General features: G+C 48.8%; 1 protein-coding gene across 3 annotated transcripts in view; it reads right to left on the reverse strand.

Annotated features, from left to right (window-relative positions):
- The window catches only part of Snx29 (sorting nexin 29), a 375,232-nt gene that overhangs the window by 84,570 nt on the left and 264,888 nt on the right, over window positions 1-25,774 (reverse strand). For all 3 annotated transcript variants that reach the window (XM_078024349.1, XM_078024351.1, XM_078024350.1), the window contains 2 exons: window positions 9,255-9,310; window positions 6,670-6,751 (listed from right to left, as the gene is read on the reverse strand). In XM_078024349.1, coding sequence (XP_077880475.1) covers window positions 6,670-6,751; window positions 9,255-9,310 — 138 coding nt within the window. The remainder of the gene's footprint in view (window positions 1-6,669; window positions 6,752-9,254; window positions 9,311-25,774) is intronic.

Here is a 25,774-nt window from a genome sequence, read left to right on the forward strand (position 1 = left end):
AGTCTGGACAAGACAAGCGGGGAGGTCTAGAGTCCCTCTGCAAGGCTTGCTCCTGGGCCGTGTGGTTGGACACCTGGAGACAGAGGCTCCGCCTGTCGGCTGCTTACAAAGTCCACATCACTTTCTCAAATTTCTAATCACTGAGCAAGCTTTCAAAACAGCACACACAAAACACACCCACGCACGCAGAGGTGAGCACCACGCTTTCTTCAAACTCCTCTGCTCTATGACTTCAAATCTTTAAGCCTGAAAGAGTCTCCACTCCATCAGTTTCTCACATTCCCAGGGACCCATCAATTCCACACTCTGGTCTTTGCAGCTTTCTCTCCTGTGCAAATATTAGCTTGTCACCAGGATCAGCTGCCCATGATAGCTGTGACAATGAGCAATGGGTCAATAACAAGGTGGGCAGAGGCCCTGGTTGGATAATGGGAACAGCCCAGTCCCAGGGAAAGGCACTCTCCCGGCGGATGGCTCTGTGGTGGGTGGCAAGCTTCCTGGAGGCAGCAAAGACAGCTACAAGGCAGGAACCTGGGTGTGACCCAGAGGAAGTCATGCACCCACGGTGTCACCTGGCTTCACCTGCCACATGGGCATGGCAACAACAGCGCTCGGCTCACAAGTAGTGAGAAGGGTGAAATGGCAAGGGACGTCAAGGTGCCATGGAGAGATGCTGGCTGCCCAGGACCAGCTCCCCCTGCGCAGCCTCCTCGGAACCCCTTGCAGCCTCTGCCCTGATCTGCTGCTGTCTGCTGCTGGAGCTCCCGTCTCCTTGCCAGCCCCCAGGTCCCCTGAGGGCCCACAACTGTGGAGCCAATGTGGAGCTTGAATAAAGCAGAGGCTAACTCAAGGTTCTGGACACAGGAGTGTGCCCAGAGACATTCAATAAATGGGGAAACTCTTCTCATGCCACTTCTAGGTTTTCCCGAATCAGAAGTCAAGTGGTTACTAGATTTGAGGCAATGCTCACATAGAAGCCATGTGCCACACACTGTGCTCAGCACCTCAAAGGCTGTCACATGTTGTTACATCCACAATGCAAGGTGGTCATGCTCTGTCCTTCCCACTGTCTCTCTTTCTGCAGACAGATGTCCCTTTACTCAGTAGCATCTGCCAGGAGAGGTCCCAGTCTTCCTCCAGATTGAGGTCTGTGAGGGCAAGGTCAAAGCCAGGTCTGGGTCACCACTGGCTCTACAGACTTTAAGCACATGCCTGGCATTCAGCAGGCCCTCATATCAGCTTGCTCGCATGAACAAAGGCATTAGACTGTGAAATAAAATATGACTTTTTTTTCTGTTGGGAAAGGCAAAAGCAGCACAGAGAATGATGGTAGCACCTATGTTCAGGGGAGGGAGAGACTTTGATGTCTTCTCCTTTTTGTTTTGACCCTTGTTGGGCTCTCCCAGGAGCCCTGAGCAGTGCAAGAACAGTGGGGGCTGATGTGCTGCAATCCTGAGAGGCTGTGATGCTTGGCTGTGTGGGACACAAAGTCTTGAAGACGACAGTAAGAACCAAGGCAGACACAGGCATGCAGCACAGGCGCCAAGCTGGCTGGAAAGAAACTCAGACCCAGACAGCCCATGTCTGCCTCAGTCCACAGCCAGCTCTCTACCTTGCAGTCTACCCTGCACACAACAGATGCAACAGGGAGGCCCAGGCGTGAAGAGGCAGCTGCTTCAGCCTTAGAACTGGTCCTTCCCCCCAGATCTCGGCTGGTACCTGCCGAGCCAGAGGCTTCTCACAGCCTGCAGTAGTGCAGCTGCGGCTGCAGTTTCTACATGTGACCCAAGTGTTTCATCTTTCTGTGAGCGAGGAATCCCATCTCTCTGTGGAGCTCCACACCAGACACACAGAAACAGGCTTGCGTGAAAGTGGAGGAGGATGGAAAGAGGACTGGAGAAACCCAAAGCCTGAAGTCCAAGGACATGACCATCCTCTGAACCACAGGCGCCCCGTACAGCCCACCAAGGCTGTGGTCCATTATTAATAGGAAAGGTAACAGATCTTTCTGCACCACACTGACCAAGGCCAGTATTTCTGGCAGCTAAATACAAAGGCTGAAATTAATTCCACACAGAAGACGAACTCCAGCTGCACTTATGCTAACCATACTTTTCAGAGGGAAAGACCCGAGGGCCCAGGGAATGAGTGTACTGAGGTATTACTCCACACCAATTCAGTGGCTGTAATATTTGCTGAAGAAATAAATAGGGGGGCAGTTGGAAAGTCCAAGATGCCTTTACAAACACTTCAGTTGGATATTAACATAGACCTCAAACTTGCTTGGAAGTCAGGGTATTCGGAAAATAAGAGCAAATATTTGTAAAGATATAAGCTAGAAATTTATTAATTGCAAATTTAACTGTCACGTAGAAGTGACAGAAAAGCAAGCCATTTCTGTGTATTCAGAGAGAGAGGAGGAGCAAGCCTGAGCAAGACGAGCTGGTAGGCTGCGTTTTGCTTTCTTTTCCATTTCACTGGTTGCTGCCCCCCCTTCTAACTCGGGCTCTGGCCTGCTAGCAGCCAGACACTAGCTGTCCCAGCGCAGAAGAAATGAGCGAGAACTCAGAACTGGCAACGCCCACTATCAACGCTACTTTTGTTCTGAAATTTGGTCAAGTGCTGCCACTGCTCACTTCTAGCGGGGCTGGCATACACGTTGTCCCCGAGGACACAGAGCACAAGCCTTTCTTACGGAGTCACACTTGCCCCAGGCAGCACTCTACGTTCCTTGCCAGGACCCTTCCTACTGAAAGTATCTCCAGGGCTCTTCCACAACACGGGCTGTGAGAGCTCAGCAACCCCAGGCTGAGGGTGAGCACCCATTTCCTCTGTGTTTAGGAGTACAGTTTCTAAGCCATCCCTCCAGGCGGGCTTCCAGGACCTGACGTGGCTCAAGCGAGATCCTGAGGGAGCGTCCCCGAGAACATCTATGGCCAAAGTCTTCATGGAGGACCAACCCTGCTTCGATACCTTTCTAGAGAAAACTGCCTCAGCCTGGCTCTGTGACTCAGAGGGTTGGATGGATGTGTCCGTGCACTGCAGACACAGTGGTCCCACAGGAAGGTCCAGGTGTGGCTGCAGGTGTGCCCTCCACCTTCTGTTTAGAATGAGGGCCACTGTCCCAGCTGGGTTTCTAGATTTTTTTTTTTTTTTTTTTTGTACTGGGGACTGAACTCAGGGGTGCTTTACAAGTGAGCCACATCCCAGCCAGTTTTATTATTTCATGTTGATAAAGGGTCTCAACTAAGTTGCTCAAGGCCTCTCAATAAAGTTACTGAGACTGGCTTTGAACTCGTGATTATCCTGCCTCTGCCTCCCAAGCTGCTAAGATTACAGCCATGTGCTGCCGTGCCCGGCTGTTTCTAAGATTTTTAAAAAGCTTGATCTATCCCTCAGACAGTAACTCACAAGCTCTGCCGACCAGTCAGAAATTGCTATTTGGACTAAAAATCAAAAAGACCACTGGACAAGACTGCCTTTGTTTCCTCACCCGTGAGATGGGGATAATGAGAGTTTCTCACCTTGCAGGGTTGCTGTGGACTGAATGAGTGCCATTTTACAACACATACATGAAGCAGCAGAGGTGGCTACGACTTGCATCTATTATTTTTATTATTAGTCTTTAATCACATTCTAGTTATTCTTTCCTGTCTCGATTTTTTGCTGTTTTCACTATTGTTTATTTAGTATTTTTCTTTAAGCTGACTCATTTCCTTTCTACCTAAAATTTATTTTAAAAAGAACATCACCATGGCAAATGGGAAAACAGACTTGTGTCATAACCAGAATGCAAATATAAAAATAAATACAACAAAAGCAAAGCAACGTAAACTCAAGCCGACTCTGGCCACAAGCACTGACCCCCAGCCTGCCTGGGGACCCCAAGATGAAAGAGTCAGGGCGCAAAGCAGAGCCCGTCTCCTCCAGGCACATGGATGCTGCAGTGCTGCTAGGGGGGAAGGGCCTCTCCCTGCAGGTCTGAGGGCCCCCAGAACCTTCTGTGCAGGCGCCATGTTCTAGGTCTCACTGTCCAGCACACACATGTATTAAATGTCTGAAACATGGTTTGTGTGACCAAGGAACCGAATGCCTCGATTCAGTCTGCTTTAGTTAATTTAGACCTCAATACTCACACATGGCCAGTGACGGTCCCCTGAGGAAGCTATACAGCCAGGCTCTCCACGACATCCCCGTCCAGTTGGGGGCTAAGCCCTTAGTCTCCTTCCAGGGAGGTCTTGTGAAATTAGGCAGTGATTTGTCATGGAAATGTAACAGGTTTATTTACCAAATTTTTTATTATTGCTTAATCAAAAGTCCTAGGTAGACATTGCCTTTAGCGCTCTTTCTGAGGAACTAACACTTTATCACCAGCACTGGAGTTATCCAAACAGCCATGCTTCCATTTTTCATACCGACTGCCAGGAAGCTCTCAGGAAATTTAAAATTCCATAAGAACCACCGTGTTGGATCCCGTGATAAATAGACTTTCCACTTGCCTTCTAAGCTCTCTTAGATATTTGTTCCTTCTCTTTTCTTCATCCTTTTATATATGTTTTTTCTAGAAATTATCTCGAATCTTTTGAAATTAAATGGCATGCATTTTTTTTAATCCTAAAACAAATAATTTCCAATGGCGCCAGGATTTAAAGGAGTCCTCTGCTAGCTAGTATCAGTTATATAAAAAAAACGCTGTGCAAAATCATCTGAAATGCTTCCAAACATGCTCCGATTTTGCTCCTGAGGCACCAAGCAGACATCGTTAGCTAAAAAGAGAACAATGTGTGCAAGAGGTGCTGTTGGGCCTGCTCCAGCCTCAGGACAGGCTCCCTGAGCCGGGGGTGTGGGCTTAAGCTGCTCTGGGTGATGAGGGAGCTGCCGAAATCTGGGCCGCAGCCTGGTGTGCCGGCTGAGCCATGCCCTGGAGAGCTCTGGAAACAGTGAAGCGGGGAGAGAGTGGCTTTAAGGCCACTGTGGCCACTGTGGGAACAGTCTCCCAGGCAACAGCAGATTTGCTGTGCCCATCTCACTTCCTAGCTGACTTTCAGAAGCTAAAATCTCTAGATCACTTCATGGGATGGGGACAGGGGATGGGGGGTATGAAAGGTCAAGGAAACCTCTCAAGTGATAGCACATTTTAATTTTGCTCTAAGATAAAACTGCCTCCTTCACCAGACAACACCTCCCAGCACTGCAGTGACTGCAAAGCAGAACTTGAAGGTCACTCAAATGACCCACTTTGGGTGGGTTTTTTATTTTGTTTTTGTTTCTTGTGCTTTGGGGTAAGAAGAGGATATTTGCAAGTCTGTCATATCTGGTTCTCTTTTTAAACCAGAGCCGAGAGCATGTCATCAACACTCAGAATCTCCCAGTACATATGAAAAGTGTACCGTCGCCCAGCTGAATGTGTAAACTAAAATGACTTTCTTGTGCCAGACTCCAGCTCATTGTCTCTGAGATTCTAATATGCACAAGTCATGCTTATATCTGAGACCAAACAGGGCAATCGTCTGAGAAGGCAGGAAATGAAGCACCTCTTCCTAATCTCACAGCAGTTTCACAAGATAAGTGCTGCCACTTCTACTTAGAGACAAACAAGTTTTACCTAAGGTCACAGGACTTAAGCCAGGGCTCCTATTTGCAACTTCAGGGTCCTTTTTCACCATCCTGCTTCCCTGGAGAGAGGTCAATCCCTGCTAAGAAAAATGGCAACCCTGCCCAGGTCTCCACAAAGCTCAGGGGAGTCAAAACTTCACTTCATGAAATCATTGATTTAAGAGGGGAGCAGAAGCAGGAAGCAGCTCAAGAGCGGTGCTAAAACGAGCGGTTCCAGAATCAGCAGACACGAGAAGCTATTGTCAGGGTTCAGGGTAAGAAAAAAGTCTGGAAGTGGACAGGGCTCAGAGGGGCATCAGGAAATCAGAGCAAGAAGGAAAACGGGGTCCTCCTGATGCAAAGTCACTGCCAAAGCAGACAAGGGTCTGCAGACCTAGAAACCCAAGCATCTCCTGGAGAGGCCACCTCTACGGCAGGGAAGCAGAGATGTCCACAGTCTGAGCTTGTCAAGTCCCCCTTGCCCCTTCTGTTGAAGACAGTGGCCTGGTTTTCCTCTGGGCCACCACCTCTCCCCTTTCTCAGACATGAGGTCAAGGTCAGTCCCAGCATCAGCCACAGTACACGAGCGAAACTGGGCCAGCCAGGAAAGTTGGTACCACCCAACCCCAAGGTTCAGGAATGGACCCGAGATCCCAGACAGACCAGGGAGCTGAGGCCCAGGACCCCGCCAAAGCCTGGGGCTGCTGGGAACTCCCATCAGCCGCAGAGACCCAGCCATGCTGGCTGCGCAGCAGGAAGAGGAGGCAGCAGCAGGCTCCTGACCCCAGGCCAGGCATACCTGAGGCCCGACCTAGCCCAGGACTTGTCACCACCACACCAGCCAACAGATCCCCACGTCTGCTCAAGCAGCCTGATCTCAGTTCAGCAGCTGTCACCCTGGGAGACTCAACTGGCACTAGGCTCTCCCCCACTCCTCCTCACGGATAAAGGGCCACACACACCTCCTCAGGGTAGCTGGAGGGCTGTGGCCTCCTTCCTACTATAGCACCCCAGCCCCAAGGGGGCTCAGCACCTGGTTAACAAACAGGGCTGGCGTTAGAACCCCGAGCTCACCTGATACACGTGGAATGCATTCGCTGCCTTGCCGCGGAGGAACACCGATGGGATCCAGACGTTGATCAGCGCCCGGTTAGATCTGACCAAGAGAGATCACACTGTCACTTACAGAAACCAACAACTATACAGAAACCAGCACAGGAAATAATTTTCTCCTCTAAAATTCTGCACAAAAAATTCATACAACATGTATTGCTTGATAGTGAACCTAGGGACCAGTTCAAGTCCCACCCCTCATCTCCCAGGACTGTTTTCAATATATACAACCATATAAATTTATATAACATGTTATATGTTGTAAGTTTACACATGCAGTTTATTTTTTGAAATGAGAACGAGCTGCCCTTCCATTCCTGCCTGCGGAGGGACCTTGGCCTTCAGAAGATGTCTTGGACCTAGGATGTGTCTGATGCTCAGGCTCCACCTCTCCTTGGGGAGAGCAACAGGGATGTACAGGAAGCCATGCAGAAGGACACCAACAGCTTTAGAGCACCCTGTGGAGCCACACTGTCTCTTCACTGCACTGACTTCAAACTCTCACCCCCATTTCATGTGAGACTCCACAAAAGAGCTCAGGAGACCAACACCATGGCTCTGAGTGACAGCTGTTTGGGGCAGGAGGTGGGAAGGATACCAGAAAGTAACAAGTGACAAAACCAGGATGCCAGGCACAAGTACTCTTTCGACTTTTCCAAAAACACTGTGTCTGTGGGTCTAATGAAGCAAGATTGATATTCAAATACACGGCCGTGGCCACGGCTGTAGCTCACCACAGTGTTGTCCAAGTGTTCTGTTTCCTCACTGACCTCCTGTCTGGTTGTCTTATCTATCAGTAAAAGTGGGGTCCTGAAGTCTCCAACTCTTATAATAGAGTTACTGCCTTCATTTCTATTTTTACATCAAATGTTTTGGGGCTCTGATGTTAGGTGCATACGTGCTTAATGTTGTTACATAGAAATTATTTAATTAGCATTGGTGTGTCACCAAGTGCTATTAGATCTAAGGAGAGTGAATGCCAGGGGGTGTGCTGCCGTCTGGGCCAGGCTATGGGGACAGAGTCTGGCAAGCTGAGGAGGGGTTGCAGCTGGAAGGCTGCTTCTGGCAGGGGAGTTAACGTCTGTGAAGACCAGATCAGCAGAGTTTGAACCCCAGCTCAAGCCTGTCATCTGTGAGACGACACCCCTCTGAGAGGTGTGGTGGGACAGTTAGAGAGCGCCCGGACAGAGGAAACGCTGGCACGCGTGGGCTAAGTGAAGAAGACGGCAGTCCTGGTGGTGGGGAGACCGGGAACTACAGGAGAGGAACCGGGCAGCGTCTGGTGTGCAGGGAGGGGAGAGGGCAGGGCTGGAGATGGAGTCAGAGGTCCGCGAGGGCCTTCTTTAGGGGACACATGAAGGACTTTTGCCCACAGCAAGTGTTCGGTAGAGTAGTTCCCCAGGACCTCCCCATCACAATGACTGGTCTCTGGGAACGCCCTCCCACCTTCCACTCCTCCCAGTTTCTCCCACCATATGTGTCTCCTCCAGTGACCATTCTAGTAGCCTCTTCCTGCTGACTGCCACCCACAGGCCAATGGGAAGCAAGTCACCCTGGACTTCCATCCTTCACCTCCTCTCCCTGCCCACCCTGATATTACCCCCCTCCCATGGTGGGGCCCCAGCAATAAGGGACCCCTTGGTGCCCTGGATTTTCTATAATCTCATTCAAATGGCTCCCAGAACCCTGCAAGGATGGTATCAGGAGCTTCACCTCAAGTCCCAGAGAGGTTCAGGGACTGAGGTTTCAAAGCAGGTCGCCTGGCTCCAAAAAATGTTCTTTCTGATGCCCTGCCCTGAGCTCCCCCTTCAGAAGTGACTTTTCCCATTTGACCCTTTCTGAGAAGAAGGCTACATTTCCTATTTTCCTTGGAGACAGGGTCCTGCTATGCTGCCCAGGCTGGCCTCCACCTCCTGGGCTTGAGTGAGGGGAGGTTGAACCTTCCTCAACAGGCCACATCTGAAGGACAGGGAAGAAGATTCTGCCTGGCCCTTAACCCAGGACTCACACCACGTCCCAAACCCAAGGAAACCTGAATAGAAATCATCTCAAGACCAATGGTTTCTCCAGGGTATCAAGAGGCAAATGGAATTAGAGCTGTGCACAGATCACGGGAGGCTCATGACCCAGGAGATGCAGACACCAATACCTACAAGGGGCTGCTGGGTGAACTGACAGAGAGCCAGGGGTACAGCCGACCCAGCGCACTGCCCTGTGTGAAGGGGACAGCTGCTCCCTGCCCTGGGGACTGTGGCCACAGGGATGGGAATCTAACTTTCAAATGAAATTTTTAAAATTCAAAATTTTATGTGACACCTTCCAAATCTGAAATGTCAGCCAGGGAAAAAGATTTTCAAAAACCCAAGGGGAAGATAAAACACACCAGAAGGCCCGGGCTGCCAGAGAAGCACCCTCCATGACAACCGAATCAACCTGATGCGGGCTTAATGGCGATTTCTGTTTCCCCGGGGGGTCTTCTGGGACCTGAGCCAGCAACAGAGTCCCGTCTCTAAAATACCCCTCGTGAGCACATGCCATGGACTTACATTTCAAAATCCGACAAACTCTGATCTTCGGATGTTTGACTCAAATCTCCGGGCACCTGCCACCAGGGGAGGAGAGAGGAAGAGAGAAAATGCATACGGTTACCATGGTTTGCATAATCACGGACAATTTCTGCCTCGCAATGATCCCCGAACATTTCCTGTTCAGAATGAGGTGAAGAAGCAGTTACTAGAAAATAGTGAGAGATTTTGTGCAGGGATGGCTGGAGATAATGTTGCAGTAATAAAATATGCCACCATGAGCCATCTCAATTATCTTTACAGGAAAAGGACTGCTAATCCTATTGAGATAATCACAGGCATGTAAAAGCGTGTAATTTTGGAGCTATAAAGGGCTAATTAGGATCTGAGATGCAAGATATCAGATGGTGATGGGGAAAATATCCATTGTCACCATGATGGGCATCACACAGACACGCGAACACCAAAGGCCAATGTCTACCCTGAAACGGCCCTGACCTTTCCCCACAATGTATGAGAAGTTCAGGCAGCACCTGGCTTCTCCTCACTCAGAGGGGCCTTGTGAGGATGTGATGGGGTAAGAGAAACCAGGCTTCAAGGTACAATGGTCCCCACCAGGGCTGCCCAGGGATGCTGATGGAGACAAGGGTCCAGCAAGCACTCAACAGCCTGTGGGATCCTGAGTGAGCCCCACCCTTTCAGCCTTGATTCTGTCCCAGGGAAACCAATCCTCAGGACTGTCCCAGGATTCACAATTGTTCTATAAAGCAGGTTGCAAAATGTTCAGCACAAGTAGATGCTCCATAAACAGCGATGTTATTCCAAAACCCAGGAAAGTTGTTTCCTTGAGAAACTGAATCTGCTAGGGCTCTAAGATGTGGGCCAAGGCTAAGGGGAACCCAATGGAATGGGGAAGAACATAAGGTAGTGAGGGGAAAAGAGAGACCCTTGAACTCACACCTTCACTTTTCAGGACTTTAGTTTATCCACAATCTTGCCAATTCCATAACAACCCCAGGGATGGGTGCTATCCCCCAACTTTTCGGAGGAGGCAAGAAAGGATGCGTAACTTGCCCAAGATCACATCAGAAAGCAGACAGGAACCCAGGCCTTTAAGACTTCTAAGTTTCCTCTGTCAGGAACCCTCAGCAAAGAGGAAAACCAGCTCAAAGGCAAGGCTTGAAGCCCCTCGGCCTGTGTGGAAGGCTGGACGTGAAGCAGCTCTTCCTGAAGAACTAGGTTCTGGCTTTGAGGGTGGGAGTGCAGTGGCTATGGAGCCTGGGCCCAGGGTCAGACCCCTTCTTCCTGTGTGGCTAAGAGCAAATCACTTCTCTGTGTTGCTCTTTTCTCAACTGTGAGGTGGGTGTAACAGTGACATGGGGTTGTCCTAAGGATAGAGTGAGCTGTTATGTGTAAGATACCCAGAGTAGAGCCTGCCGGGAGAAAGATCTCGTATCTCTGAGCTCTGATAGCAGCACCTGAGAAGGCAGGGTGGCGTGTTCTTTACCCTTCAGCAGTGTGTTCAGACACAGAACCTGGCTGGCTAGCTCAAGGGGGCCTTCCCCCTGTACATGGCAGCCACAGGGAGAGCCACCAGGTTGAGCCCTCCACAGACATCTGTGCTGAGCCACCAGCTTGGGCTGCAGGCAGATGTCCCTGTGATGGCACTGCGAACGGACTTCTGCAAAGCAGCCAGGAGACTCCTGCCTTGCTTCTGGTCAGAGCCCCAGTTTCCTACAGTCTTATACCCCAGGGGTCCAGGGATCTGCTGGGCTGGGCATTGGTGCCACCCCACTACTGCAGTGACCACCACTTTCCTACAGGTGACTGCAAAGAGATGGAATATTAGGAAACATGAGGCTGCATGTATCAAGATCCAATAAAATATCCATGTCCTGTGACCCAGGAACTCACAAACAAAATTCATCTGTAAGAAACCCAAAGACACCACCAAAATTTATGTCAAAGATCATCCCTCTTTACACTGCTTAAAGAACTTAAAGAAAAAGATTACAATCTAAAGATCCAACTGCAGAGAAGGGTTCAAGAAATTATGATGTCCACATGAGATGGCCAGGTTGAAGAAATTTCAAATAGGCTTTGCATACACATGTATATGTGCGTGCAGACACATTGCACGCACACACATTCCTGAGGCTACAGACCTAAAAGTAATTCTGGAAAAATATGTAATAAATAGGAAAAATGGCTACTACCAATAACAGATTAGGGGTGAGATTGGGAGGAAAAAGGCCCATTTTTCATTTCCTCTTTCAGTAAGATTAAAAAAAAGTATGGCTTAAATTACTTTAAAAAATGTAATCATGCTTCTGAAGAATGCACTAGCTTTCTCTGTTATTATGAAAAGACATCTTAGATAGATCAGTAGGGGAAGCAAAAGCAGGGTGCAGATTAGGGCCAGAACGCTGCCTCGGGGGCAGACGTGGGGAAGTGAGACGATCCCACTGAACTTGTTTCTGCATCAAAAAGCTGAAGACGTGAATCCAAGAGACCAAAGAAAGTGGTGTCCAGGGGCAGGGCCTGGGAGCACAGCACTGGGAATGAGGCTACTCGCAAATACTCTGATGACATGTGAGTTGTGAAGGAAGTTAAAGAAATTTAATACAAATGTATTAGCTTCCCCCAAAAGAGTGCTTTTGATAAATGTTTCATGAAAGAGATAAAAAACTCTAGTCTCTGTTTAATAACAAGCAGCTAGAGACTGCAAATGTCCAGTGTGATCCCCAGCTCACTTGGTGTTGGCAGGGTTGGGGTGAGATGCAGCCAGATGACACAGTGGTGGCCTCTGAGAAGGAGCCAGGTGACAATGGTGGCTTTATCTAAGAAGCCAGGTGATGACAGTGGCTGTATCTGAGAGAGATGCCAGATGACAGGGGCCACATCTAGGAAAGAAGCCAGCTGCCTCTGAGAGACTAGTCTGTGATTTAGATTTGGAACTTTTCAGCATTTTCTACATCAAGGGCGTGTTAGTTGAGTGACCACAGGCAGACACACGTCCTGGAGCAAGCTCAGTGTGCATCATGTGGTTTCTGTATCTCTTTCCCACCCTAGGCATCTCACCAAGATGCAGAAGGCCAGATGGAAGGGGCTTTGCCTTCGCGTTCACTGATCAGGGATGGAAAAGGATGGAGCCAGGATTCTGCACCCACGTGGCCTTCCACACACCACACTCCTCTCATGGAGTCCAGTGGGAGGGGCGCGCATCTGCTCCTCAGCAGGACTGTAGGTAGCGCTCGGCCATGGAACTTCTGAATCTTCCCTTGCACCTGGGGCTAGGCAGGCTCTTCTGGGCATGGTGTGTAGATTAAGGATCAGACTTGAGGAGGGACTCACAGGCTCTGGGGACACCAGTTCCCTCATGATGCACAAACACCACCTCCTTTAAACACAGCCACAGCCCAAAAAAGCTTCATTCCCAAGCATCTGAGCGTAGGCGTCCCACAGAGCAGAAACAAAGGGCAACCAAAAGGATGGAAGGAAGAGACAGACAGGGCGGCCATCTTATGGACAGACATCACTTGACAATTACAAGCAACAAACAGCTTCTTCCAAATGGATCAACTCAAGGTCCTGATCAGTTTCCCCTCCAGGCTGCTGGTTTTTGGAGAATCTTAGATGGCCAGTGCATGGGTCTGGCGCCAAGTCCTTTTGATTTAGACATTTTTCTGCTAATGCTGTGGTCTTACTGGGAGTAGCAAGCCAGATGTTTGTGTGTCTACCCGAGTGCACACGAGGCTGCTTAGAAGAACCAGTGAACTTGCAAGCCTCTGCGGAGCATGAGGCCAGGCTCCAGGGCAGTAGCAGGGTGACAGTGGCAGACCAGGCTCAGTGAGCATCTTACAACTGTCTTTTTGCTGCCTGCCCAGAATGGCGCCAGAGCTCCCCTGGAGTCCACAGCAAACGTCCAGAAAGCTTCCTCTACTTCATATGCTGGTGACAGAAGAAGGTGGGGCAGAGACTATTTTATACAAAAATATCAACTTTCTATTGATATTAGCCACCAACATGCCCTATGGCCTCCTGAAGTCTGGAGGATCTTGAAGGACTCATCTCGGGGACGTGGCCTTCTCTTGGTTCACCTTCCATACAGGGCATAAAGAAATGGGCAGCTCCCCCTCTGTCTGTGGTCTGTGCAATCATGTGGCAATAGCTGGGTGCAGGGAGAGCAGAGCCCAGTGCTAGGGAAACAGGGCAGCAAGAGTCCTCGATCCTCCTGGAGCAGACGGCACCAGCGTTGCATGTGCGAGGACACGGAGGGGCAGAGAACTGGGAAGAATTCGCTCCTGGTGCAGGATCAGTGCTTTCCACAATCCTTCCCGACTTGGGCTCCCCTGGGCCTGAGGGGCAGGGACGGGCCATGAGGGCAGCTCTCTCACAGGCCTTGAGCTCCGACTCCCACGTCAACATGGACTCCAGCACTGGCTCAGCCTGCACCATGCTTGTCACTTCCCCAAACTTGGGCAGAGCCTAGAAGTTCTACAGCTCTACCAAAGTGGAGGATCGTCCAATGCTTAATAAATGCTTATGAAGGAGCGAGGAGGAGGAGAGAAGGGAGGGGAAGGAAGGAACATCAGCCAATCTGTCAAAGCCATGGACAAAAAAGCAAGCTCCCTCCCTTGAGTGGAATCAGGATCTGGACAGGGATGGCAAAAGCCTCCTCTCCTCAAGAGATGCACTCAACTGCAGCCCCAGCTGAGTGCTTTCATGTCACAGCTGGTCCCAGGTCCTCCTCTCAACAGCCTGTGGGCAGAGGTGTCACCTCCACTCACAGACAGGACAAGAGGGCTCCATGTGAATAAACAGGAGGAGGAATGTTGTCAGGAACCCACCCAGTCTCCTAGCCTGCTCAGGAGCCTCAACAATTTCAAGTGCTCAACTATCTCCAGGTGGGGGTAGGATGCATGAGGAATTCTGGTCCATAATTCCATCTACATCATAGTGGACGGTCAGCAACAATGGCCGGATGAATAAGGATGCCATCTTGGATGTCCAGTTCCGTGCGGCTCCAGATCACTGCATCTGGTTTACACCATATGAAGCAGAAGAACCACTCAGCTGAGCCCAGTCAACCCACAAAATCATTTAAGAAAACTTAAAACACTTAAGCTGTTAAATTTGGGGTAGGTTTGACACACAACAAAGACAGCCCACAGAAGTTGCCCAAGGCCACTGGATTCGTGAGCAATAGAGATGGGACTCGAATGCAGGTGTGGGCCCAGAGAAGAGCACCCTGCCCACCACACCAGGCTGCCCCTTGATGCAGAGGCCCCTGCCTGTGCACTTAGCCTCCACAAGTCTCGGAAGATCATAGAACCCAATTGGTATTGGTGAAGCACCTCCAACAGGGTGAAGCCCATCTGAGGGGAGCTGCCGCTCTAAAGCAGATGTCCACAGGTGAACAGTGGCTGAAAACCCTAAGTCTTTTGTTTTTGTCACTGCAGAATGGCTTTGGGTAGTCCCAGGCATGGAGAGCAAGGCCAGACATCTGACCTGGTCCTCTCTGACCTCTGCCCACACAGTCAATGCCTCTAGACCCTGAGCTGAGCACAGCAGTTCCCAGGGACAGGGCTACCTGAGTGTTCTGAGCTCTACTCCTGGGCGCCTGCCACAGCATAGAGAAGTCACTAGGCATCAGCAAGCCCTGGTTTCTTCCCTGCTTACCACATGCCACCCAGTCTTTGCTGCCATTTTAAAATCAACAACACAGGTAAGAGGGCTTTGACCAACAGGGTTTGAGCACCTACTGTATACAACACCTTCACCCATTTCCTCCCTCTGACCATCGTGGAACCTGTGGCCAGTGTTACAAGTCTCTTACACTCCCTCTTGTCCTCACCCTGTCTTCCCCTCTCTTTTCGAGGCCAGTAGGTCTCATTCTTCAGTCTCAGCTGAGATGTGAATTCCTAGGAGGTCCCTTCTCTAACCACCACATCTAAACAGGTTTCCCAATGCCACCCTCTGCCACCCACAATCCTCAGCTTGTAATTACACCATGCTGAGCTGTGCCCTGGACCCCTCTGCAGTCAGACAGCAGGCTCCCCATCCCCATGCTCACATTGCCTACCAGTTCCGTGACACCCAGCAGCTGGCCCAGCACTTGGCACGCTGTGGATACTGACTGTGACTGATTCAATGAATGAATCATCATATAAGCTCAGTTTCCACACTGAAACATCCATCAATTTTTAAACTGCTTTGTAGCAAACTCAAAATCTTCATGCATGGTAATAAGTTAGTTTGGAGATTTAAAAAAACCACACACACAAAGAAAAAGAATCTTCCTCTCTTCTAACAACAGGGCACTCAGATACACCACTCAAAAGAAGGCAGGAAGGAAGACACAACAGGGCAGCAAATCTTTGTCCCCAACCATGAAATGGCCCATGACTTGTGTTTTCCAGTCACTTTCTCTCTTGTCTCTGTTGTCCAACAGCCTTCCCTTAGTCAGTTAGCTCTCTACCAAAAATGGTGCCTGTTCTCCACCCCAGCACTCCTGCCTTCTCATGTCCTTTTGCAACAAGGAACAAAGTGTGGAATGGCATGGCTCTGGCCTCCAGCTGGGGTGACCAGGCTCGGGCTGCTGATCTGCTCGTGAGGCTGGCCATGTGCAATCCTTGCCTCCAGGAGGCAGCTGGCCTGGGTCTGGACCACTTCCTGGGTTCCATGCTTGTCTGTTAATTTGTTTGTCACATATCTACAGTTAGAGGCAAAGAATCCATGTGGTTTTAAAAACGGTCAAGGATTTTAAACCTTGGCTGGGAGTAGGCAAATGGCAAATAAGAGCTTAAAGAATTTTCATTTTATCTGCTGGATATCCCAGAAACCCAGACAGGCTATCAGACTTCTGTGAATTCAGTTTTGATGCATCTTTTTTTCCCAAAAGATAATGACAGTCTCAAGGATGATGTTCTGAGTGCCCATGATGGCAGCAGGCAACTGCGATTGCTCAATGAACATTCCCACTGGAGGGACAGATGAGCAGATGTCCAGACAGACAGATGGATGAAGGGATGGTTGTAAGAGGGAAGGAAAGGGAAGGGTGTGAGAAAAATATCTGAGTTACTAAGAATGGACCTCTAGTTCCTTTCCAAGTAATTAAGATGCTCAGACAACATATGTGCGAAGACAAATCTACAGGACTTTCACTGCATTGAAGCCTGGAGACAAGTAATGAAATAGCCACACAGAATACGACACCGCCAGACTGTGTGGCCACTAAAGGAACAGCACAGGTCTCCTCTGCTAACAGGTCTCCAGGATAGAACGTCAGAAGCAAGATGCAAAGCAGTGTGCCAGGGAAGCTACTATTTTCGCAGGGAAGCAGGAGGTACGTCAATCTGTGTGCTGGGATGAGAGCCGTGTGTCTGTGGGCACTGACCATTTTTAGAAACTGCCAATCACGGATGCCTGGGAGGGAAGGGCAGCCAGAAGTGAGGGTCAGAAGGGAGCGGAAGATTTGCTTTGTTTTCTATAAAACTCTGCCTTATAAATTTTTATCATGTGCGAGTTATTAACCTTTCAAAAAATAAATGGAACCACCATGCAAGTTTCAATGAGAAGAAAAACTTATGTCCATAATGGAAAAAACCAGAACAGTGGTCGACTCTGGGAGGGTGGCCATGGGGAACAGTAGGAAGGGGCACGAAGGGACACCTTGGGGTAAAGAAAAGCGCTACATAGACCCTGAAGTGTCTGGAGGAAGCGTACTGGTGTGTGCAATTTACTTTGAAATGAATTTTTTAAAAAATGACGAAATGATAGGTGTGTGGAGGGGTACGCAGGTGAGTGGTAGGCGAACAACAGATGATGGATGGACAAAGTAACAGGCACAGTAAATGTGACGGTGGAATCTAAGTGGCAAGTACACAGGTATTCACTAAAAAATTCTTTCACATAACTGCTTTTAAATTTTTAAATAAGATGTTGGAAAAAATAAGTTTTGCTCTACCAGGCTAGAACAACTGAATTATTTCTATTCTCTGTATAGAAAATGATATAATAGCTCTGTCTTATCAAGAGGCTATTGGAGCATATAGCTTCAAGAGAAAAAGAATGACAGTGCACCAGGTGGTTACTGAAACTGTGTTCTTCTGGATTCTGTGGTGTATCAGCTCTTTAATCATGATTTGCTGTGATTTCTTTCCTCATTTTGAATATTTTTTTTAAAAGACTAGTTCTGACCTGGCCGTGTGGCCTTCAACTAGTGGACACATCTCTGACTTCACTTTCCTCCCGTAAAACGGCAGCTATGCTGGGGGCTGTGGCAGGGCTTCTGCAGGAGAGCTGCCCACCTAGCACCTGGCAGGTCTCAGCAGACAGCGCTCAAGGGGGTCAACAGTGGTCTGCAGCATCGAGATGCCCTGGAAACTCTGGCTGAGGGCATGGCAGTGGGGCGATCAGCAGCCCTCACCTCGGCTGAGGGGCCAGCTGCTCCTTTGCAACATACCTGTGCGCTCCTCTTACTCAGTCAGACTCCAGAAGCTTGCACCAAGTTCTGCTCAGGAGTCACACACCAAGCAAGAACCAGGAAGATGACAGAAGGAAAGAGCCCAGGCGCACGTGATCATCAAGAGCTGGCCTTGCACAACCCAGCAACACAATCAACCACACAGTCCTGGCTGTGAGGAGGAGTCACAAGGCAGGGTGGGAGGGAAAGTGGATTTGGAGCAGGAGGGGAGAACAGGCCCTTGGTCGCTGCTCTCAGTGGGGAGACTCTGGAGGGACTTCAGAGGGGGAAATGCAGCAGCTCGCCCACCAACCAGGCAAGAGCTGAGCGGCAGCAGGACACCAACAGCCCCAAGGCTGCTGCATACACAGCCCCAGCTCAGCCTTGCATGCAGATGCTGCACCAGGCCCTCTGCCAGCCCTTCTCAGAACAGAGTCGATGGCTCACCTATAAGGAAAATCTTGGGATGAGGGATGCCTCAGTATACACAAGGCCCATAATGGTACCTGGCAACAGGAAAAAAAAAAAAAAAAAAAAACCGCATGAAAGCTAGTATCTTTCTATCCTAATAGACAGTTCTGGAAGGATGAGCACCAAACTCACTGGAATAGTTATCTTTAGGAAAGGGAATGGAATCCAGAATGGGGGGTCAAAGAGATTTTTAACTCAAAGTCTGAATATTTACATTGAGAATGTATTGTGAGAGTGTATTCATATATTATTTGTTTCTAAAACAATAAACAAACCAAAAAAATCTCTTTTTTCAATAATAGTGGCTGCAATGGATTGAATGGAGGAGGGAGGGGGCAAGAAAAAGGGACGGGGTCTGGCTGGCTGCTGCCTGGCATCCACTCCTCTCCTGGGGCAATCATCCCACTGAGAGATTTGACCCAAGAGTGGGCATAAAATAATGTGGACCAATCAGCATCTCCCGCCCTGCTGCTCTCCTGCCCTCTTGCCCAGGACTGCCAGTTCTAGATTGCTCAACACATAGTCCAGTTAGATCAGAACAGCCCTTGGGGTTTCTGCTGCCAACACTGGGTAGAGATTCACTCTTCCCCTTGACAACTAGGAGGCCGGGATCACTGCAGCTACTACTGTTTCTGTGAGGGTAGCAGGAAGAGGATGAGAATAGAGTCGGGGACAAATGGACCGGGGTTCCAAGACACTGCAGATCTCAGGGTTCACATTGGAGCCGCAGCTCACCCGATTCTAGATTTCCCACCATCCAAGGCAACAGATCCCTCGAGTTTCATCTGGACTGTGTCTCTGCATCTTTCCCTGGAAGCGTCCCGAGATGACAACCAGGAACCAAAGGTCTTTCTGACTCTCACATCTTATCTTACCTTAGTCTGCAAGTTTTCCTAGCAAGTCCGAGGCCTGAAAATGAAAACCCCAAAGGAACCCTCAATCTCTGCTGCCAAGGGGAGATCATGAGCTCGTCAAGGACTCGGAGCACGTAGGTCTTGCTTTGATCCTCAGTTCAAAGCACACACCTGAAACTCAGGGAACTGAAACCCACACACATGAGCTGCAGAAAGAGATCAGTAAGATAAAGCTTTTGTGGATCAGCTTTGAGTCTCCAATCAGCATCGTTCCGCCTCCACTACAGTCCACTCAGTGCCTACTAAGTGCAGGCACTACGTCACTCGGCTGAGTCCTTAGAACTCCTGGGAGCCAGGTGACACCTATGGGAGCCCTGGGCCATGCATCAGCAGTTCTGCTCTCTCCTCCTGGGGTGCAGCAAGACTACGGCCCACCCCATCAAGTCAGATGTGTCCACAGGGACTTGCTTTGCTGATGAATTAAGAGAGGAGTGATGTCTCATTCCTGGGTAGAAGCTTTGAGACACTGTGTGTTCAGTCAAGCTCTCGTCCTCCTACTTAATACCCAGCTAAAATACAAGCAGCAGAGGCCCTGCCAATCCATGAAGGACGAGTAGCAGGAGGGAGGGAGAAACCCGTTTCTGTTTATGAATTCTTGGGGTTGTTACTACAGCATAACACAATCTACCCTAATATACTACAATCCACTTTATAGATGGGAACACTGAGAGAGAATCTTGCCTGAAACCATAGAGTTACTGAGCAGAAAGGCTTGTCCAGCCCTGGAGAACTGAGAAAGCCTGGTCAGCGGTCCTCAGTTTTTCAGGAGTCAGGACCCTCCTTGGAACCAGCCGACCTGGGGCTTGCCCACTCCTCTGGTGGACAGCTTCAGGAGCAGGCAGACTCCACTAGCCAGCTCTTCCCTCCCCCACAGCTTTTCCAGTGAGGTCTGGCATTTTCTGACAGCCACCACCGAAGACACGAGTCCTCTCTGACTGATGGATAATTTCATACTCTAATTGGAAAGGATTTAAATTGAGACGTCAGGAAAATCGGGGGTGGGCAACATATTTGACACACTAGCTTCTTATTCTTGACAATAGGAAAAAAAATAAAAACAGCAATGTGACCATCTTGAGTCAAGTTCAGGGCCCTCTGTTGGTATGTGGAACTGGCAGAGAACACCGTTTCAGGCAGCTTCACCAAGCGTTTTCTGGACATCCGCAGTGGGGACGCAATGGAGGAGAAGTGATGACGAACATGCACCCGTTCAACAGCTGCTTACCGCCCTGGAGCAGGTACAGGGAGCCCGGCCAAGCACATGGGGACAGACAGGAAACGGCACATGACCAACTCTTTGCCAAGAGATGGTGAGTGCTAGGAAAGAAATTCAGCAGGACAGAGGCCTTTTACTCAGGACCACGACAGAATGGCATTCTACCCAGACTTGGGGTGATGTGGAGGCGTCATCTGATTTAAACCTCATACAACTCTCTTAACTGGGCCTCAGTAGTCCATTTAAAGATGGGTACACAAGGACTAAAAAAAGGACTCACCAGCTCCTCACTTACTTGCCATTAGGACTTGGGGCCTTACTCATCCTACCTGCACCTTAGTGTCCTCATCTCTAGAATGCAGACAGGAGCATCCACACCTCATGGGCTCGCTACCACGTTTACAGCACTTGGAACAGAATTTTGTATATGATAAGTGCTCAATCAATGCTACTTTTGTGGAAAAGCCAAAGGACAACCATGAGCTAGTATTGGAAGGAAGCAAGCTGGTGGGGGGCGGGGAGGGGGTGGTGGTGAGGAGATCAAGTCAGCACAGTGGTGTAGGCCTGTAATCCACCAACTTGGGAAGCCAAGGCAAGATGATCACAAGTTCAAGGCCAGCCTCAGAAACTTAATGAGGCCCTATCTCCAAATTAAAAAATTAAAAATAAGCAAAAAAAAGGACTGACAATATAGCTTAGTAGTAAAGTGCCCTCAAGTTCAACCCTCAGTGCCAAAAAAAAAAAAAAAAAAATCAAAATGCAGTATTTAACAGGTCCACTTGCGCTTTCTTAAATACTGAACCAGACCCTGAAGGATGGGGAAGACTGAAAGATTAAGAGGAAAATAGAAGCCAAAATATATTCATAAATTAAGAAGGAAATCTGACTTATCCCACTTATGCTAAACAAGAGTATTTTATGTGCACACACATGCATACACACCTGTATGTATATGTACACCCATAAAAACATACATGGAAGGATGTGTGCCAAACTTTCCACAGTGGGATTTCTGTGAGAGGGACACTTGTGTTCTGTACTGTACATAAGTTGTGCATTATTTTAAATTCTTTCAAAAAATGGGCTTTGGTTTTTTTGCATATATATATAAATAATCTTTTTTTGGGGGGGGGGGTACTGGGGATCGAGCCCAGAAGTGCTCCACCTCTAAGTTATATCCCTAGCCCTTTTTAATTTTTATTTTGAGACAGGTCTCACTAAATTGCAGAGGTCACCCTTGAACTTGAGATTCTCTTGCCTCAGCCTTTCAAGTAGCTGGGATTATAGGTGTGTGCCATTAGGTAGAAAAAAGAAAATTTAAAGCACATCTTTCAAAAAACCAAAGTTGGAAAACCAAGTGCTGCAAATACATGTCACAGCAATGGTAACTGCTAGGACAGGGGGGATTGTGGGAAGAGAGCAGACACAAGAGGCAGGAAAACGCAGATGTCAGGTCCTGCTGTGGCATCTGTCCAATTATTTTTAAAACAAAACTAATATTTTCCGTGATATCTGATTATCTTTCTACATAAAAGTTGAAATAATGCATCAAACACCAAGTCGTTCTCTTTTACATTGTAACTTAAAAGTTTATCAAATCTATAGAAAAGAGTATAAATCTTTTTTATGCTCTTTGTAACCATGACTTTCCATGCATAAGTATTATTAAATGTAAAGTTTTATAATTTTCTTAAGTTTAAAGAAAATGATGCCCATGCAGTGGTACATGTCTAGTCCCAATAACTAGAGAGCCTGAGGCAGGAAGATCGCAATTCAAGGCCAGCCTCACCAACTTAGTGAAGTCCTCTCTCTGGGGATGAGCTAAATGTAAAAGTACCCCTGAGTTCCATCTCCAGTACCAAAAAATAAAAAATATTTGTACCAAGGCTCAGTGGCAGAGTGCTTGCCTAGCACGTGTGAGGCACTGGGTTCAGTCCTCAGCACTACATTTAAAAAAAAAACACCCAGAGGCATGCTGTCCATCAACAACTACAAAAAAAAAAAAAAAAGAATTTTTTTTTTTTTAAAGAAACAGCAATGTTTTAGAAAAAAGAAAAATATCTGCACCATATGGAGTGATTGGGGCCAACAGGTGGATGCAAGTTTATCAGGACAGGCAATAATTTCTGCTGAGGGCTTGCAACTCTTATTGGCAAAGGCAATAACATTCCTGGACCCCAGAAAAAAGGAGAGAAGAGGAGGAAGGAGGAAGAAATGAAATGAGCACTTTCCCAGAAAAGAAATAGAATTCTAAGGGGGGAAGGGTCTAAGGTATTTTTAACTTTATCAGAACCCTTGGCCAAGTCAGACCTCAAAACGCCTGGATGGGACATCAGTCACATCCGACGCTCTGGCCCCTTGCTTTGGTGTGGATGAGGAAAGCAGAGCAGCAGCCTCCTGGGCAAAACGGCTACAGCTCACGAACAGGCAGGATGGGCACTACCAAGGTGCCACCCACCACTCGGGAAGAGGTCATCTCCAGAAGAACAGGTCAGGGAGTCGATGGTGGGATTTATGCCACTAAATCAGGAATCCCCTTATCCCTTACCCTTCTGCTCCCATGTGCTCACGTACTCTGCTCACCCCTAAGAAAAGAGAGAGCCACGTATCTAGGCACAATCTGCTCTGGACCCAAAAGAATTGCTGCCCAGGGACTTCAACTCCATAAAAACAATCAGAAAGGCAGCCTTGACTTTTACTAGAAGACTCTACACATTCACTGCAAGGAGAGAAGCAAGCCTCCCACTATCAACCTTGAGATGCCCTTGAAGCTGCTCACTCCCAGCTCAGCAAGGCTAATGAAGGAAGGTTCTGGAGAGAAGGAAGTCGAGATGGGCTTTTATTTTTCAAGAAAGATTTCCTTTAACTAGGAAGATTAAAAAGTGACAAGCAACTGGTGAGCAAGGTATGACTAATCAGAAGAGAACTCCATCATCTGCAGAAGGTAGTGTGTTGAATTAAGGATAAGTACCCAGAACATGTCTAGTTAGAGGGTCTGTGCAAGCGCAGTCCTGTGGATAGTACTTATCCTTGGAAATACTGTGTGCATTAACTTAGCAGAAAGAGAAACAAATTAAGTTAGGAGTTGGACGAATGTGTCTTGGTCAAGAAAATTTGCAGAGTGTGGTAGAGACAGAGTGGAAGGGGCTAGGTGGGTCCATATGTGAAAGATGACAAAATGAAATGGTTCAGGGCAGCACCACAGTGTGACCTCTTGGAAGGAGGGGCCACCTCACCCAGCAGGGGTCCCATATGGTTGCCCCCAGCACAGGACCTCTTCCCTCAACACACACAACCTAATTACAAGTGCTGAGTGAACTACACCTGGGGACAAAGCAGCCAGGGCCTGCATGACCCGTGTGGCAAGGTGACGATGAGGTCTGATAACAGTCTCCATGGAGCAAGACCAAAGGCCAAGTGTCAGAGCAGGCCTTGCTTGTACCACCAATGAGCCTGTGCCACGCACTCAGGATTGTAATTACTCCAAGCCGTACACCCAGGTCAGATGGAATCCAAAGGACAAACAGTGGCGCTTTCTGGAAGGCCTTGGGTGGTAAGTAGGAGGGACCTGTGAACTGCAAAAGCATCTTGGTCACTGTCCATCACTACTGCTGGGTGTGCGGTGAGCAGTCACCCCAAGCCCTGCACACACAAACCTCTGCTAGAGGTCAGAGACGAGGTAAAATGTGGGGTGCAAGTGGCCTCAGAATCCTGGAGTACCCTCCTTCAGAATCCGTGGCAGGGAAGATATCAGGATTGTCTGGTCTGGACCGTCTCCATGCCAAACCATGACAGAGTCAAATCAGAGATGGTGTCACAAATGTGTCCTGGTCTTTGGCCTCCCCAAGGGCAGAGGCTGGATCTTCCACGCCTGCTGTATCTCCGCAGTGCCTCGCTCCACATAAAGCAGTCAATGAAACAGGAGTGAGTGACGGGTGGCGCAAGCGGGGCCAGCAAAGCTTCCCTGCACTCCCAGCTGAAGTCGCCTTGCAGTGCTCAGCTCACAGATCTGACTGCCCCTCTGCCGATGCTTCCTGTTTGCTTCAGTGTGGCCCCAGCCACTCTGGGGTGACTCTTGTACACACCGCGTTTGCCAATCGATACTAAGCCGGCTCTTCATGGAAATGTTTTTTCAAAGCTCCACGCTCTTCAGACTTGGCCAGCCAGGCTCGGCCTACCTCAACCTACCCCAGCCCGGGAGCTCCCAGTAGGAGCCAAGTACCGGTGGGAATAAGCAGAGCTCAGGGGCCAGAGCCGTCAGAAATGAGACCTGGCAGTTAATAATCCCTAGAGTCCAGGATGGTTTACACCGATATGAAAGGTCATGTGACTGATCACTTGGGGTATTTGCCCCTTGACAGAGAAACAGCTGGGCCCAAAGAGGGGGCTTTTATCCCCTGGCACCGAGAGGTTTAAAGTGGGTTCTGTAAGCATCTTTCCCTACGATTTTGTGTCAAAAACTAATTTCTGAGTTAAGCCTCTATATGAGATATACTTTTGGTTGCTTCTCTTAAATGGCACTTTTTAAAATAATCTCTTCCAAGACGGCATACGATTAAAACCCGGATGTCCAAGTACTGAATTAAAAAGCCTCTTAAAATTTGGAATGCAATGTTTAGAGCTGCCGTGGGACCACAGGCAATTTGGTACTTGATCATTAGATATTCCGGTAAGTGCCACCCAACTGAAAAATATATTTCCTATTAAGCTTCCATACTTAAATAGCATCAGCCCTCAAATGAGATCTCTCCCTTGGAAGGTTTTAGAGATACCAAGAAAGTCCCAGGAAGCATTTTATTCTGAAGTGAACCTTATTACAAAACTTGGGATGGGGTTTTTCCATTTCTCTCATCCCCTGAGTTTTAAATGACTTGTCTTTCTCTCCCACCAGCCTGGGGAACCTCAACAGGAGGAAAGTGTCCCATGGACAAACCAGGCTGCTCACAGGGGGGACTAACAGAGTCTGTTGCCCAGCAAAACAGGAGGGTGTCTTTCTGGATAATCCAACATGCAGGTCAGCAGTGTTACCCTAGACACTGCAGGTGCGGGTCGGATCCATAGGCTGTATGCACCAGGCTGAAAGGAGGGACCTGAAGTCACAGTTCCCGCCTCAGGGAAGAACAGAAAAGTCAACACACAATGCTGGAGCAGGAGGTGCCATAGAGACAGGCCAGGTCTGCAGCAGGGAGAGAAGGGGGTGGGGTGGGTGTGGGTTCCAGAGGCTGATCCTACATACCTGCTTCACTGAAGTCCACACAAAACATGAAGGTCTTGAACCATCAAAAGGATAAGAGAAAGATGTGCAGTGTTGGGGGGGGTGCTTATGGTGAATGGCAATAACTGTTGTGCTGTATAGCATTGTAAATCTTATTAAACAAGATATAACGGGGCCAGGTGCAGTGGCACACACTTGTAATTCTAGCAGCTTGGGAGGCTGAGGCAGGAGGATCATGAGTTCAAAGCCAGCCTCAGC

The sequence above is a fragment of the Ictidomys tridecemlineatus genome, chromosome 10 (genome assembly GCF_052094955.1).
Source record: "Ictidomys tridecemlineatus isolate mIctTri1 chromosome 10, mIctTri1.hap1, whole genome shotgun sequence".
In the NCBI taxonomy this organism is placed as follows: domain Eukaryota; kingdom Metazoa; phylum Chordata; class Mammalia; order Rodentia; family Sciuridae; genus Ictidomys; species Ictidomys tridecemlineatus.